The sequence below is a fragment of the Eptatretus burgeri genome, chromosome 4 (genome assembly GCF_056783735.1).
Source record: "Eptatretus burgeri isolate ZD-2024b chromosome 4, Ebu_testis_v1, whole genome shotgun sequence".
In the NCBI taxonomy this organism is placed as follows: domain Eukaryota; kingdom Metazoa; phylum Chordata; class Myxini; order Myxiniformes; family Myxinidae; genus Eptatretus; species Eptatretus burgeri.
This window is the reverse complement of record NC_140964.1, coordinates 63,831,732-63,849,465: the sequence shown is the minus strand read 5'-3', so window position 1 is coordinate 63,849,465 and position 17,734 is coordinate 63,831,732. Positions and strand designations below refer to the sequence as shown.

Below are 17,734 nucleotides of genomic sequence, written 5' to 3'. Positions count from 1 at the left end.
ACTTATACCAACGAATGCTGAACCTGTTGGCCAACACAACCGATGCCAAACGATAGTCTAACTTAGGCATAGCGCGTTGCACGCATCACCGACGATGTTGTGACGTAGCCTATTAAAAGGCTGACACACAACGATTCGAATCATAACTGCCGTAGAAATGGAAGTGACAACATCGCGGTCACACCTTGGCGATCTTGCCAGCGTATGCCGACCGAAGAAAAATGTGTCTAAAACGTTGGGGCATGCCAAATACGGTATGAGTAAGTTTGGTATACGTGAGTACAACGCTAAAGTACGCTATCATACCTCGTAGTAAGTAGAGTACGTCAAGAAATTTTAAACATGTTCAAAATTTTACGACGTACTCGGCGTATGACACACGTTCCGCATGCGATGGGGATAAGTTTTACACACGATATGTGGACGCTTATACACGTCCACAAAGGCTACTTATAAGCTACTCATAAGTCGAAACACGTCGCGGTAATGTCTTTTTTACGCGAAACTTATTTCTAACTTATGTTTGATGTGCTTTGAACCAATTCTTTACGTAGTCCCAACACACATCGACGTATGTAGACGTATTCCAATGACGTCTTCCGGTCGACAAAAAAAAAAAATGAACGTGTTTGTAGGTTACAACTGCCATATAAAGACGTGTTCCCAGCGGTTTTGGGAATTGGTATATAAAAATGCTGCTCATAAAAGGGGAACCCAACAGTGTTTTCGAGTCCTTTTTGAGTCGATGTCCATGTCAGCAGTATCAGTATCAGTATTAGTATTAGTATTAGTAGTAGTTTGTTCATGTTGGCAGTAGTAGGTGAGTGTGAGGGGGAGGGTGCAGGTTATGATGGATCGTCCTTGCGTCCGCGTGTCCACGGGTAGGAGACATCTTTTCACCATTGTTCGAAGTTCTTCGCGGCTAATTTTTTATGGGGCTTTTTCAACAATGAGCTATGGCTTGTTTTTATGATTTAGGTCTCTTCATAACGGGTTGGACAAATGCACAATGAACTAATAATGTGCATAGAGCGCTTTGATTACTTATAGATATGACATAACAACGAATAATTATCGTGAAGCCGGCGTTCACAAACTATGCCCAACGATAGCCTAACTTATCCATATCGTGCGGCAGTTTATCTTTGCCGGTGACGTAGGGTTTGCTATTCATAGGCTCCCACTCAATTTAAATGGCTGCATCTCCACTATTGAAAGTAGACGCTTGCGATCAACAATTGGATTTTTTTTACACTCAACGACTTTTAAACGGTACCACTCAGCTATTTTCATTGTTTACAATGAACGATTTAAATTGCTGTCACTCGCCTTTGTTTTTTGACGCTGGCGCTCGGAAATTTTAATCGTTTCTATTGAACGTGCTAAATCGCTCAAACCCCACTATTGAAAGTAGACGCTTGCGATCAACAATTGGATTTTTTTTACACTCAACGACTTTTAAACGGTACCACTCAGCTATTTTCATTGTTTACAATGAACGATTTAAATTGCTGCCACTCGCCTTTGTTTTTTGACGCTGGGGTTTTGAAATTTGAAGCGTTTCTTCTGAACGTGTTAAAACGCTCAAACTCGACTATTTTAAATAGACGCTGCCGATGGACAATTGGAATCATAGCCAAGCTAGACATTGAAGTGTGAACATCCTCGTCATGCCGAAGAAAAGTTTGAAGAATGCTGCAAATAAGTGTCCTGGCCGTGGCCGTGGACGCTGACGCAAGGACGATCCATTATACCGACGTCTTTCAGCCTATGAGTAACTTAAAAGTAATGTCTGTCGACGTGTGGCAACGATCACGTAACGTGCCAACAACACGTTAATCATAGGTTAGAAATAAGTTTCGGGTACGCTAAACATTACCTCGGCGTGTCTCAACTCATGATTAACTTACAAGTAGCATGTGTTGACGTCTGTCAACGATCGCAGACCGTGCATACAACTTGTGGCCAGCGTAGCGGAACGTGTGAGTCATACGCCGGTATACGTCGTGAAATTTCAAGCATGAAAAAATTTGAGGACAACCAAAAAGTACAACGTTTAAAGCCAGTGTACAACGACGTATGGCAGTGTTTTTCAGCGTTCTCTCAATGTTATCAAAACTTACCCATAACGTATTCAACGTGTGCCAGTGTTTTAGAAAAAAAAATCAAAAATCGGCATACGTTGGCTAAAACGTCAAGGTGTGACCGGGCCTTTACATCGTCAATGTAATGACAGGACACAACACCGGCGATAGCTCACCTACGTTTCGCGGAAGACACCATGGGATCTTCAACGTCCACTGATGAATGCTGGCAGACAGGATGCCCGTTTAACATCTATCTGGGAGACGGCACACACAATGATGAATCGCCCTGCCTGTTAAACACCATGGATGGCAGGTTATATCTGTGTCGGGATTTAAGTCCAGGCTAGACAGCTGAGACGTGAGTGTGCGTAACTCTAAGTCGAGGCTGTCCTGCTAACTCTACATCCTGAAGGACCGTATTGGTAAAACCTCACAGCATCCAGTTTCAGTTCTTGTAGTAGCTAGCCTGTGGTACTCCCCCAAACTACTTCCATCTCTTTAGTACATCATGGACCCAAATCATTTGTCTTTCCTGCCTCTGTCTCTGCTGTAGAACTTGTCATAAGTAGCAACACTTCTTCAAAGTAGAAATCTCTCTCCACGGCAGCCATGTTTTATTTCCTAGTAGTTCCTCCACAAACTTCGGGTACATTAGGAAGCAACGTAGTGGTGCATTAACCTGTCAATCATGTACATGAGTGTGCACTCACTCACGTGACCATTACTGTTCGTGCAGGTAAAAATGCTTGGAAATATTCTTTCACTATTGGAGTTCTGGTGTGCATAGACCCTGAAGAATAATATGGGAGAGAAAGGAAGTGACATGGGTGACTGTGATGACGTGACTGGTACATTTTGGTCTGGTTGGGGGGCGGGGGGAATCGTGAGGAGTTAAAGGTAAATAAAATCCACCATATTTGCATTGTCGACGTAATAAATATGTGAGGCCTTAAAAATGAAAGCTGAAGCCCACCAACAAATTGTGCAATGAGGTAGCTCGGACTGTATTTATTCTAGTTCAATTCCTGATGAAAAAAGATCTGACTACAAACTATATCCATATCCTAATGTTCCTTTTATTTGGTAGGCAGCACATGGCTGCTGTTAGCATCATTTGCTGGGGCACAGACTGATGCAGTGGTGTTTAGCAGCATAATTTTGCCTTTGGTTTCATAATCTGTGAATACACTTTAGCTTTGGTTGAACGGAGTTTCCTGGCAGGGGTTTTGAGAGTTTTTACCATTGCGGTTTAAAAATAATTGACTCGGAATCCGAATGTCTCAGACGTTTTTTCTTTCACATTAATTGGTGGCACCCGACGTGATCCAAATGGATGGACCAGGAGTTGCAAGCACGCAACCGATCGTCGTGAATGGCCAACCAGCTGTGCCCTTCCAATATGCTCAACCAGCTCCATCAGTGGCAGCGGTTTTGATAATGCTGTCACAGTTCTGGCCCAATGACCTGCAGCTGTGGTTTACGCAAGTCGAAGCCCAATTTGACACCCAAAACATGACTACCCATAGACCCAGCTACATCATAAAAGATTCCATTGATGTTGAAGGTCTTCAGGCTGAGCAAGGTGTGAGGCAGGGGTGCCAGCCCAGAGGGGAGAGCAGTATTCCACCAATCTATGGATGAAAGCCTTGTAGGTGCATCGAAGTTTAAGTATGTCAAGGAAGGACTTTGCATGATGGAGGATGCTCAGTTGGCATCTGGCTTTGGAGGACAACTTTGAAATGTGGTTTGCCCAAGAAAGATCATGGCTGAAAGTGAGACCCAGGAGTTTGAATGACTGAACTTCTTCAAGAGGAGTGTTAAGAGAGTAGATGGGAGGGGAAAGGGGTGCGGGGGAGAGGAGAGGGGGAGGGGGAGGGGGAGGGGGAGGGGGAAGGGGAAGGGTTTCCAAATGGTGCTTTCAGAGAAATAGTAAGAGTGTGAGATTTGTCAGGATTGAAAGATATTCCAAGTGAATAAGAAAGAAAAGTTCATAAATCATAAATATTGAAAATATGTATTATGTTGCGACTGAACATTTTGTGACTACAATCATTGCTTAAGGATTTTTTTTTTTTAATCACTCTGTTGTGTGTCATCTAAAGCTTAGAATGTTTCTGTTTTTGGTCAATAAAAACATTCAACAAAGTACACACACACACACACACACACACACACACACACACACACACACACACACACACACACACACACACACACACACACACACACACACACACATCTCCATTTTTAGGATGCCGTCCTTCCCAAGGGGAATCCAGACTGGCTTTCCCATATGTATGAGTACTGTCTGTTGTCATTAAATATCCCACTGTACCTTTTCAAAAGAGTAGGCCCTTTTTTCTGGAATCCAAAATTCCTAATCCAACCAACTGCACCTGGTGAGGAAATACCAGGAGGATATGGTATAAAGAGCCATAAACGACTGGAAAGAGTTATTGGGGGAAACAGTACTCAAGACCTAACAAATTCCACTGTGGGGTTCACAATGATTTATGGGGGAAATGGGAAATAGAAGGGAAAACAATATTCAATACTTTGGCGGTGTAATGGTTAGAACATCCATTCTAAGTCTGGGAGATCGATGATTAGAACCACGGGTGAGTCATTCCAGAGACCTGGAAAATGGTACATGCTGCTTCCTGAATTTACCATCAGCATGTACAAAGGAAAGAGCATGGACAAACAACTATAGGTCGGCAATAATAGCGCAGGCTTTGATGGGCCTTGTAGCCTCCTACGTTGAAGTTCAGGTCAGGTCAGCTATAGGAGCATGCGTTGGACAGAGCAGCACGTCGCTGCGTCTACTTTCCTCCAGTACTCCAGGGGCCTGTCTGACCATCCCCCAGGCAGATGCCTGGCCCATCCCCATCTCCTTAAGATGCTGATCAACCTGCTACAACCATGAGGCACGTGGTCGGCCCATTGGCCTCTTCCATTCATGAAGCTCCTTCGCTGAGAGAATCGGGTGAGCAGGATTAGCGTCAGGAAAATGAGCCACATGTCCAAACAGCCACAGCTGACACTCACGTACTAGGCAGGTAACAAATCTCATTTGAGTCCCCCAGCAACCACTCATTGGACACAAAGTCTGACCAGCAATAGCCAAGGATTCTCTGAAGAGACCTGATACCAAAGGAATTAAGTTTCCATCTCAGTTCCCTGGTCAGAGTCCAAGTCTCACATCCGTAGAGCAAGACTGGAAGCACCAACGACATGAAGACTCAGACTTTCGGCCTCCTATAAAGGTACCGAGAGCACCACATCCCATGATCCAGTGAATTCATGACTCCCCAGGCCCGACCCAGACGTCGATTGACCTCTGGCTCACAGCCAGCAGAGACATGAATATCACTACCAAGGTAAGTGAATCTCTCCATGACCTCAACACCCTCACAAAAAACAGGTACAGACAAGATAGCAGCAGCCAAAATGTCATCGAAAGCCTGAATCTTAGTTTTGACCCAGGAAACCCATAATCCCAGTGGCTCCAAATTCTCATTCAGCAGCTTGAGGATCCCCAAAAGGATACCCAGAGTCTCTGCAACGATGACTGCATCATCTGTGAAATCAAGGTTGAGATCTTGACATTCTCAAACGATGCACCGCAGCTTGATCTCTCTGACATCCTCCCCAGAATTCAGTCCATCCAAGTGTTGAAAAGTGTGGAGACCAGCACACTCCTGACAAACTCCAGTAACAACTGGAAATAAGTCAGAGATGGTATCACCACATCTCACCGCACTCTCAGTGCCAGAGTATAGTTCAGACATCAGACATCAGTTTTGGTGGCACCCCCACGAAGACCAAGAATCCTCCAGAGGGCATCCCCATTCACTGACCTGAATGCTTTGCAGAGATAAACATAGGCTGCAAGCAGCCCCTGCAGAAACTCTCGTGGGCGTTCTGTGAGGACCCGAAGGGCAAGGATATGATCAATCATTGACCTCTTTGGGGAAAGCCTGACTGGTCTGGGTGCTGGTGCTCAAGAAGATGGTGGCGAACCCATAAATAATTATCAGAGCAAATACCTTGCACGGCACTGAGAGCAGCATCACCCCTCAGTAGTTGTTACAGTCCTGGTGATCACCCTTTCCTTTCCAGAGAGGGACAACAAGGCCTCCTTCCAGTCAGTTGGGAAGTTCAGCATGGATGCCACAGATCTCAGGAGATTTACCCCATTTCAACTGGTTCACCGCAGCATGTGTTTGCACAAGCAAAGGTGGATCACAGTTGATTGGTGGGTCAGCAATAGGGATAGTAACACTCCTGACATCCAACTCAACAGCTGGTGAATAAGCCTGGTACAGCTGCTCAAAGTAACCGGCCCAGCGGGCCTTCACTTCGGACTCCTCTGTCAAGAGCCCACCACCCGCCTCTCTTACTGCAGTACACCAAGGGACGGGCTTGGAGGAACGCAATGCGCGAGTTCCCCTGAAAACAGAATGAGAATTACTTGACCACAGGTGATGCTCTACCCCCTCTCACAGATTCCTCACACATAGGCCTCCTTGTCCACCATCAGCGCATGTACAGTTTTACGCCTCAACTCCCTGAATAGCTCAGCTCTGCCATCAAGCTTGGTCCTGCAACTCTGGTCAATGGTGTCAAGTGTCCCTTGAGAGACAAAATTCATCTTCGCCCTCCGGTGAGTTCCAAGACATCCACCGGCAACATCAAGGATGAAGGCACTCCACAACTCTTCAGGATTCCCCAAAACACCCAGACCCCCCAAATCCCCACTCAGCCTGTTTGCAAACTCCTCAGATACCCTCTCATCCTTTAACTTGCCAACATCCAGCCTAAGCTGGGATGGTACCATTCTCCCAGATTTAAGCTGAAACTTCAGAGTTGTTACCACAAGCCTGTGGTCGGTATTGAGGAACTGAGCACTCTGGTCGACCCTGCAGTTCTGGATCATCCTCCAGCGACCATCAAAGAGCAGATGGGCAATCTCCTTTGCCACATCACCAGCGTTGGAATACCAAGTCCAGCGATGAGCCTGTGGGCACTGAAATCATGAACCAGCCACCCAAAGTCTATGACTTCTTGGAAAGTCAAGGAACTTGGTGATATTCTGGTTCACAGTTCCAGACCCATTGGAACCAATACATGAATCATAACCATCCCTATCAATTCCAGTCGATGCATTGAAATCCCTCAAGACTCGAAGAGTATCTCGCCTGGGGCAATGATTAACCACAGACTCGAGCGTGGAATAGAATGCGTCCTTCACGGTGAGATCACTCACCTCATTCGGAGCATATACAGAGACCAGAGGAACGACACCCAAGGAGTGACAAATCCTTCATCTCATAATATGCTCATTGACTGGTGTTGTCTCGATTATCATTGGAGTCAGCTTATTGGACAAGCCTGATGTTGGCTTAGTGGTTAGGGTGGTGGCTTGGGATCCTCGGGTCCTGAGTTCAAGCCCTGTTGGCCGCTGAATTAAAGTACACCAGGGGGTTGACTCAGCCTCTCATCCTTCCGAGGTCGGCAAAATGAGCACCCGTGTACTGGTAAGGGGGACACTGCATCAGCGGCGTAGCCACATCCCATCCAATGATGCAACCAGCAGCCTCAGGCTGCACTCAATAGAGAGAAAGCTTATTGGACACAGCTACAGCAACTCCTTGGGCATGGTAACCATCAGAGCGACCAGACCAATAGTCGGTGTAACCACCCACCATGATCTCGCCGCAATGCAGTCTCTGAACCTCAGAGAGTGCTGCAATACCGATGTCCAAACGCTTGAGCTCAGATGATAACAGAGGCAGGTGATCATCCTCTCTTAGGGATAGGACATTCCAGGTACCCACCCGAAGGGACCCCCTCAGGTTAACCCAAGGAGACTGCCATCTGGTGGATGACACTTTAGCACCACTCTGACACACTCTCCCGCAATTTGACCCAGGAAGGCTACCCCTTGGTTTTCCTCCTATCATCAAAGTGTGGGGGTTCCGAAGGCTTTCCCCCAATCCTGTCATCCCGTGAGCTGCCCCGCGAAGGGCAGCTGCACAGGAGGTATTCCCAAGGAGTGGGTTTTGAGATTTCTTTGCATTTTTCTTGTGTTTTGCAGAGTGAAGAGTTTTTCAGTGGCTGGAGTGCAAATCCTGCCACCAACCTCCGAAAAAAAAGTCACCCAACTTCAGGAGGACGTCGACAGACACAGTTGAGCACTAGAAACCATTGGCTCAGAAGGAGCTCCTCCACCCTTTCCTTTTCAGGGAACTCATGTCTGTACAATAAGAGAGGTGTTTGTCTGTGTGTATGTGTGTCACCATTTTTCTCAGAGATAGCCCAACGGATCTTCATCAGACTTTTCGAGGTTCATCAATGAGTGCTATGGAGTGTTACAGGCAAACAAAATTTGAAAATTTTTGAAACGTAATTGTTTTGAATTTGTTTTTTTTTTAATTGCTCTATCGCCTTAAGCCTTGAAAGCTCTATGAAAGGAAGTATTAAATGATCCCTGACCCCATTCCTTAGTGGCTGTAGGGAAATGTTTTGGCCCCCACAAGAAATGAAAAAAAAACAAAATTAGATTTCTGTAAAATGCCAACAGGATTAGAAAAGCCCTGGGCAACCCCTGCTCGTAGTGTATATACTGAATGGATTCTGCTGTGGAAACTATATGTTAAGAAAAGGAACGAATGCTTGGTTGAACTGTATGTTCATTTCGCACTTCTAGCAAAATCAAGCTCAGTTTAAAGACAAAAGAGAGGTTGATTTTGTGGAACCCAGATCAACTATTGTCAGACAAGTTCCGTTGATGAGGAAGAGTTCAATAGACATCACTTATCCATGTATGAACCAGACTCGGTGGCGTAATAGTTCGAGTGTCTGCTCTGACACTGGGAGGTTGGTGTTTTAAACCCTGGCCGAGTCATACAGGACCTTTTTTTTAATAGCACGTCCTGCTCCCTTGCTTGATGCACAGCATTTAAAAGGATAGATCATTGACAAACAACACTGGGAAGGCAAAGGCAAACCACCCAGCTTCACCCTTTCCAAGAAAATGCTTTGGCAGCATCAATGCTCTGTAAAGAATATGGTACATCTAATCAAAAAGAAATCCATGAATGGCATAAAAGTGTAGATCAATGGTCAACAATGAGATGATCATGATAAGGTAAGTACTTCAATTGCCTGTATTTGATGGATTGTAACGATTATGTAATGTTGCAATATGCATGACTTCAGTGATATCAGTCCTTATCAAAAGAAAACAAAAAACTAGAGAGATCATAGAACACCTTACCACACACAGTCTTGAGAAAAAGAACATCGGATGGGTCTTTTAAACTCTTGTTTTGCATTTTCGAGCACAATTTGTATTTCCTACTAGTCACGATTTTGTCTGAATCTCGATATTCCCCAATGATGCAAGCACGAGCGGCACATTTGATTGGTCGAGATGGCATAACGTTTTGTCCAACTTCAGCTAAACTGGAGATTTTTTGAAGTGCCAACAAGCCGATCTGTAGTCTACAGTGTTCAACTACATATATATACTGTAATTCAATTGAAATAAAATAAAAGTTTAAAGGATGGAGAAAAAATAAAATTTTCAGAAGTTTACTGCTGTTGATGTACCCTTTTATCCACCACATATTTAACACGTTACATTGGTTCTTCGTGCCTGTTTGTGTCCTTTATGACATCCCTAAAAACAGTTTTCTGTTTGGAATGATTTTCAATTTTGTTTGACTACCAGACAGGCAGATTAAAAAAAAAATAAACCAAAGTCACCCGCAGGGTGACCCGTATCTTGCCAAAAGGTGACCACGTGTGACTTCTTTAAGGTCACACTGAGGTGAACAGAGCTGCTATCCACCAGGAGCGACTCCTTGAGGAATATCTGCCTACGAGAGATTCCGATGAGAATAGTTATACAGAGTAACCATGAAAAATATGTTTGCCTCATAACGTAAACCAAATGACGTCATAATGTCTCAAGCTTGACATATCTAGAAAGCACTCATCGAGGTGTTCAATTTGAGGTACTACACGATATGGTTCCTAAAACTTTAAAATTTGACCTTGGGGTCAAATATGTTTGACCTCAGGCGCCAACCATGAAGGTCAAGGCCAATTGCCACCAAAAACTAATCAGCTGAGCGCCAGACCATATACTACATTCCCATAAAGTTTGGAGACGATTAGATTAAAATTACTCAAAAAATAAGGGTTTCGTCGACTCCCCTGATTTGCGACAAAGTGACCTTGACCTTTGACCTTGACCTTAAAAATTTTATGCGCTGAAAGGGACCTCTATAGGCCTCTGATATGCGAAGTTACAAAAATTTCCAATGATAACTGTGCGCTGCAGAGTGATTTATACGTGATTACAGACCAAAAAAAAAAACATATGAAGGTCAAGGCCAATTGCCACCAAAAATTAATCAGCTGAGCGACAGACCATGAACTATATTCCTATGAAGTTTGAAGACGATCCGATCAAAAATACTCAAAAAATAAGGGTTTTGTCGACTCCCCTGATTTGCGACAAAGTGACCTTGACCTTTGACCTTGACCTTCAAAATTTTGTGCGCTGAAAGGGACCTCTCTAGGCCTCTGATATGCGAAGTTACAAAAATTTCCAATGATAACTGTGCTCTGCAGAATTTTTTATACGTGATTACAGACAAACAAACAAACAAACAAAAACATACAAGCTGACTAACATATCTTGCAAAAACTTCGTTTTGGCAAGATAAAAATTGCACCCGTATCCAAATGAAGCGGTTTTGTTTGACATTTTTAATATGAAATAGGCAAAGCTGAGAAACGAACGAAACCCAGTATAATTACCCTTTAGAACCCTTTAGAATTAAGCATGGTGAGTTAGAAAGGTTCTTCTTCTTCTTCATTTTTGATGGAAGGGAAGGACATACCCAAACACTGAAGCGGCTTCACCGCTTTAAAATTACCTAACTCCTCTATGCACACGTGCGATCGGGACAGGATTCCATATCATTTTCCAAATTCAGGGTCAAAGTACAGCTAAACTACAGGTTCGTGTTCCGATTTATGTTCCAATTCGTGATCTACATTGTTCAAAATATAATATTCTATTGAAATGAAGTAGTTCCTAGATCATGGACTGACGTCTGTAGACAGACTTCAATTGCCTGTATTTCAAGAGTGAACCAATTGCTTAACCCCACTTTGTGCTTCATGCCTGCGGTTATAAAAGAAAAAATTTGTGCCAATTGACAAATGCATGCCTTTTTGGAGGCTTAACATGTGCAGTTAATACTGAGTATTTGTGGTGATACCAATTACGAATAAAATTTTTGTTTCATTTTGTCAAAGCAACACCACCATTGCTTTAGGAAGTCTTAATAGACTACCCTATTTCACATTCCCTTTTCAATTTTTTTCATTTTCCTCCATCGATCCTTACTTAAGAAGAGCATTGTGCATGTGGGAGATCTAAACCAAGCAAAACCCACAGTTTGGATGTGGGCATGGCAGAAAAAACATAAAATCATTTCTTTTCTTCAACAGCCTCATTTCAGAATCAGACCTGGTCACTCTACATTGGACATGCTACTTCTACTCTCTTCTACTTCTACTCTCTGTGGATGGTGGCCCACAATATCAATCATGAGATCAGGGCCGTCTCTTTGGATATATCTCGAGCTTTCGATACAGTTTGTCATCCCACCTTGCTCTCCAAACTGTCTGCTTATGGAATCCAAGGCCAACTCCATGTTGGAAGGTGTTCCAGGAATATATTCAGGAATGGAGGAAAATTGAGGAAACACTTGTTAATTAGGGTTTGGGGATTTGTTTTTTTCCGATGTCTTCAAAGGACAACTTATCTTCTGTCAAAAAGGGAAAACAAATGTTTGTTTGTAAGAGTTGAGGATGCCCTGAAAAAGAAAATCAGTAAGTTGTGTTAATCCCAAACTAAATTGCTGTGCAATGCATAATTTACCACAATCGTTAACAACCACATATCAAGTGGGAGTTCAGATTGGTGCTGTGGTTTAAAATGATCATGTCAGTTTATAGTCATGTTATGATATTGTGATTGAAAGAAAAAAAATCACTCCGTGAAACTGCACTTCGGCTTTGAGGATTGAACTTCTTTATAAATTTACGATTCGATTTGATAAAATGTCACAAACCTGCCGCTCGGGAAGACAAGGCCCAAAAGCCTCAAGTAAAAGATTCTCTTTCCTGACGGAATGTTTAAAATCCTCAAATGATATCTTGTTATCATGATCACAGTCCTGAAAAGTACAACATTCAAAAAGAGTCAATTCACGTGATTCGTGTTCATAATGGAAACAATATTGTATGTGTATCTAAATGGGCATCTTTTGGGTAGTGTGCAGTATATGGATCTACGTGTTGATGATTATTTGGGTGCAGTATATGGATCTACGTGTTGATGATAATTTGAGTTCAGTATATGGATTTAAGTGTTGATGATCATTTGGGTACAGTATGTGGATTTACGTGTTGATCATCATTTGGGTATAGTATGTGGATTTACGTGTTGATGATCATTTGGGTACAGTATAGGATTTACGTGTTGATGATCATTTGAGTACAGTATATACTATATATATTTACGTGTTGTTGATCATTTGGGTGCAGTATATGGATTTACGTGTTGTTGATCATTTGGGTGCAGTATATGGATTTACGTGTTGATGATTATTTGGGTACAGTATATAGATTTATGTGTTGATGATCATTTGGGTACAGTATATGGATTTACGTGTTGATGATTATTTGGGTGCAGTGTATGGATTTACGTGTTGATGATTATTTGGGTACAGTATATAGATTTACGTGTTGTTGAACATTTGAGTACAGTATATGGATTTACGAGTTGATGAGCATTTGGGTACAGTATATAGATTTACGTGTTGTTGATTATTTGGTGCAATTTATGGATTTACGTGTTGATGATTATTTGGGTACAGTATATAGATTTACGTGTTGATGATCATTTGGGTGCAGTATATGGATTTACGTGTTGATAATTATTTGGGTACAGTATATAGATTTACGTGTTGTTGAACATTTGGTGCAGTATATGGATTTACGTGTTGATGATTATTTGGGTACAGGATATAGATTTACGTGTTGATGATCATTTGGGTGCAGTATATGGATTTACGTGTTGATGATTATTTGGGTACAGTGTATGGATTTACATGTTGATGATTATTTGGGTACAGTATATGGATTTACATGTTGATGATTATTTGGGTACAGTATATGGATTTAAGTGTTGATGATCATTTGGGTACAGTATATGGATTTACGTGTTGATGATTATTTGGGTACAGTATATGGATTTACATGTTGATGATTATTTGGGTACAGTATATGGATTTACATGTTGATGATTATTTGGGTACAGTATATGGATTTAAGTGTTGATGATCATTTGGGTACAGTATATGGATTTACGTGTTGATGATTATTTGGGTGCAGTTTATGGATTTACGTGTATAGTTTGGACTAATGAGCATCATTATAAATCATATGCTTTATATGAAACACTCTTGAGTAAACTAGTACGAGGCGGTCACAACCATCGTTGACCATCTTTGACCATGTTGTGGAATGTCAGCTGAGGCCCTCACCTTTTATTTTCTTCCACCCTTACTTTTTCACCTTGATTCACTTTGAAGTTTGTTTTCTCCGCAACCGCTTGAGCAATAGATATAAAACTTTCAACATGGGAGCGCCGACCAATGGAGACTTTTTAAACAGTTACATGTAATTGGATGGAAAATTTAGCCGGCATTCCAAAAAGTATATTTTCTGGAATCATGGGTTGCAGGGTGCTTCACGTATCAGGAATAAACAGCGTCAACCTTGCTTCGCTCGGCCTCGGCCGAAAAAGCAACACATGGGACAATTTTGTTAACATGTCGATCGAATCTCTTGTGTGCAGAGAAAATTACCAAGATTGGAACATTTCAAGGAACTGCTCCTTTCGTTCACAAATACAAACCTGCTGTATAAGCATTTAATCCCAATCTCATTTGGGGAGGAGGACAGTGGGGGCATGCACAAGGACATCACCAGTGTTTTTTGTTTGTTAATCATTTTCTTTTTCGGAGATGTGTGTGGGGGAGGAGGAGGGGAGTTGAAGACAATTAGTGGGTCAGGAATGAACAAACACCAACAGCACATTCACCTTTGGACGAGACCCTCTCAGATACGGTACATCACAATCACTACACATGTGTACAATCACCCATCCATACCCAACGTACCTACCAGTCCTGTGAATGTCTATATACTCCACTATCCCCAGTGCTTCCATGGTATGGATCAAATTTTAGTTTTCATTCTATCTACTGTTTCTGCTGTGACAACCTTTCCAGGAAGACCATTCCATGCATTAACTACTCTCAGAGTGAAAGACCCCTGCCTATAACAACTGTTAGAACTCTTCTGCTCTACATTCTCAGGCTCTGGTCGCCAATCCTGTAAAAGTCATTATCAATGTCTGTTAATGACTCATTATATACTATCTACCAAAACACAGGCAAGCAAGTCAATATCTTTGCATCAAATGCAAAAACATTTACAAACATGACCAAACCTGTATTGAATTCTCACTGCTTTATGAAATTAAGGCACTGTATACTGACCAACAGTCTGTTATAATGTTATAGTACACAACATCAATATTTAATTATATTTCTGTTGCCACAGTAATGGAAGGTTTTACCATAATTTTGAACACTTCATCCACCAAGTCTTTAATGCTTTTCTCCGAATCCTCCCCACCAAATGTAGGGATAAGGCTATGCTTCATCATGTGGCAAATCTCCTCCTTGAATATGAAGCCGTCACCGTTTGAGTCGTAAATTTTGAAACAAACTGCACAGCACACAAGATCAAAGTCCACGGGTTGGGGTATAAAAGCAAGAACTCGACCCTGCTGCACGTATCTTCCACATAAAAGGCAAAACAAAATTACTTCAGTTCAAAACATGCATTTCTTGTCTCTATTGCTTTAAAAGTGAGATGAGGCTCATGAAGGAACTTGTACATACAACACATGCAAGTCAAGGATGTTATGATTCATCAGTGTCATTTTACATTAATTACAAAGATACAAGGAGACATTAGTGTACTTTGGAATATTGATATTCCAAAAACAAATTTTGACATCAACTCCTTCATTTTCTCCAAAGGCCTGATCTCAATCTGTCAGTTTGGATCCAGATGAGATTACTCTACCTTGGACATGCTGCTTCTAGATTGTAATGAATCTTTACTTTGTAAGGAATCTCTTAGCCTATTACTTTCACATTGTGGACAGGTCGAAGGTCTCCCTGTCTTCTATCAGTTCCTTTCTGGTGTTTTGCATCCTCTGTCCTTTCTATACCCCCCCCCCCCCCAGTTTTCTACAAGGTGCATGTTGTCTGCCAGTAACCCCCTCCTGGTGAAACTCCAGATATCCAGAACACTGCTCACTTCCACTCTCTTGTTCCACTTTTTTCCTGTCTGTGGAACCAACTTCTTCAGTCTGTTCAATCTCATTCTTCCCTCCAGGGCTTCAAGACAGATCATAGATGTTCATCGCCATCTCAGGTCATCCCCCATCCACAACCCTGATCCCTTCTACCCCCATTCACCCTCCCCAAGCCAAACATTTTCTGAGTTTACAGGTTTTTCCTTCCAGTTCTGCGATTGAAAGTTTGCAGTTGTATCCACCCTTTTCACCTCCTGTGTCCTCCCGATGCTCTCTTTCTTCCCCATGTCCCTTAATCCTCCAAATCTTCCTTTATTCTATCCCTCTACCTTACTGTTGGTGTACTCCCTACCACCCCCCCCCCCACCGCCAATCCATTGTTTTTCTGCCTCCGCCACTGAAGGTGGACGGAAGTTACGTTTTCACCCCTGTCTGCCTCTCTGTTTGTTTGATTGTTTGCCTGTGAGCACGATATCTCAAAAAGTTGAGGATGGATTCGGATGAAACTTTGTGTGAAGGTTAAGTATGTGACAAGGAAGAATTTCCTTTGATTTGGATGAAGATCCGAATCTGAATACAACAATTTTTCAGTGATTCTTCACCATTGAGAGATAGGGCCCAAAACTATGTTTTTCATGATATCTCAAAAAGTTTTGGATGAGTTATGACAAAGCTTGGTGGATGAGTTGTGTCGGCGACAAGAACAAGCCGATTCGACATTGGCTCAGGTCCGAATCCAGATCCTACCTATCAGTGAGATACAAAACGTAAACTGTTCAGCCTGGTGGAGGTATGTGCTCTACCGAGTGCCATTCCAGTTTTGTTCTAGTTATTCTCTGGTCCATTTTAGCTCCTTCATGAGCATCGACTCTGTACACACACAAAAAAAAACCACCGTACATGAGATGTGAGTCCAGGTTCCCAACCTCATGAGGATGAGTGCTCGGGTAGGAATGCCAAACAGATTACTCATCATTCCGACTAAATATACATGACTTAGTAATCAAGCATGTGAAATATTTTCCTTTAATCAAGGTAGATTAGGTATGCATACATGTATATAAAGGAGGCTTGCACAATATATCTATAAGGTTTGAAGTTGGTGCAATATGCAGCCAAGTTCTAATGTGATGAAATGGAAACCACCAAGCCGATCATAACACTTACATTTCGTTTTTTCTTCCAGCGTTCCTCGGAGGAAAATGGCCATGCCATCCAGCCAGTCATTGAGGCTGATGAAGCCACAATTTTCTTTAACAAATGCTTTGAAAACTGGGAGAAAGAAGTGCAGAGAAATAAAACAAAATACGCATGGTCATTCAGCATTGGGATTCATATACACGGGACATCCTCACTGCCTGCTCACCTCCATCCATGAACATGTCCTCCGTCATATTGAAAGTGTCATGAAGGATGTGGTAGAATGCCTTTCGATCTAAACCCTCGTGTTTTGGGGACTCTGCACGTTTGCTCAGATGGCTGTTGAAGAAGTTGAAAAGATCCCGAACCTCTTGCTTTGAGACTGCACACAAGATCATCACCGAACTGCATGTTGCAAATGGATTGCACTTTCAAATAATCAAGCTAAAGCTGTAAAAATTGATGTACACAAACAAGAATTGCACAAATAGCTCTGTATAGTCTCTAACAATAATTCACTAAACCGAGTGATTACAGAGCACCACTGCAGGAGGAAGATATTTGCTTGAGGGGGAAATATAAGAGACCATATTTCTAGAAGAATGAAAACATTGAGAGTGAAAGAAGACCAGGTGAAGGAGAGAAAACAGTCTCTGAAGGAAAATAATCCAGGAACTGTCGTTATCAAGGACCGATGAGATAATGGACCAGTCCGTGAAGGAGATGGTGCATTTCAATTCAGACAATTCTGCCTCGTTCAACTGTCATACACAATGGTGCCTTGGAAGCTCTTTGAAGACCATGAAGGACTCTTCCACAAGGATATGATAAATGAAACTCAGGTCACAATTCTGCTGGGATTCTTATCCATTCATTCATTTTGTGTGCAATCTGTGGCTGCTGGTAGCATCATTGCTGGGAGCGTGGATCTATTCCGCTGATTCAGTGCACCCTACCTGTATGTCAGGGCAGGAATTTGTCATTTGCTCATGATTCCGGTGAAAGCTCACTTACTCTTCTC

General features: G+C 42.5%; 1 protein-coding gene across 9 annotated transcripts in view; it reads right to left on the bottom strand.

Annotated features, from left to right (window-relative positions):
• CLXN (calaxin) overlaps positions 1 to 17,734 on the bottom strand; it is a 108,659-nt gene that overhangs the window by 14,867 nt on the left and 76,058 nt on the right. For 8 of the 9 annotated variants that reach the window (XM_085878410.1, XM_085878409.1, XM_085878412.1 and 5 more), the window contains 5 exons: positions 16,940 to 17,095; positions 16,741 to 16,845; positions 14,824 to 14,975; positions 12,248 to 12,352; positions 10,849 to 11,989 (listed from right to left, as the gene is read on the bottom strand). In XM_085878410.1, the coding sequence (XP_085734536.1) occupies positions 11,945 to 11,989; positions 12,248 to 12,352; positions 14,824 to 14,975; positions 16,741 to 16,845; positions 16,940 to 16,967 (435 nt within the window). In that variant the 5' untranslated portion in view covers positions 16,968 to 17,095 and the 3' untranslated portion in view covers positions 10,849 to 11,944. Of the gene's footprint in view, positions 1 to 10,848; positions 11,990 to 12,247; positions 12,353 to 14,823; positions 14,976 to 16,740; positions 16,846 to 16,939; positions 17,096 to 17,734 lie in introns of those variants that run through there. The other variant, XM_085878407.1, reaches the window with a different exon arrangement.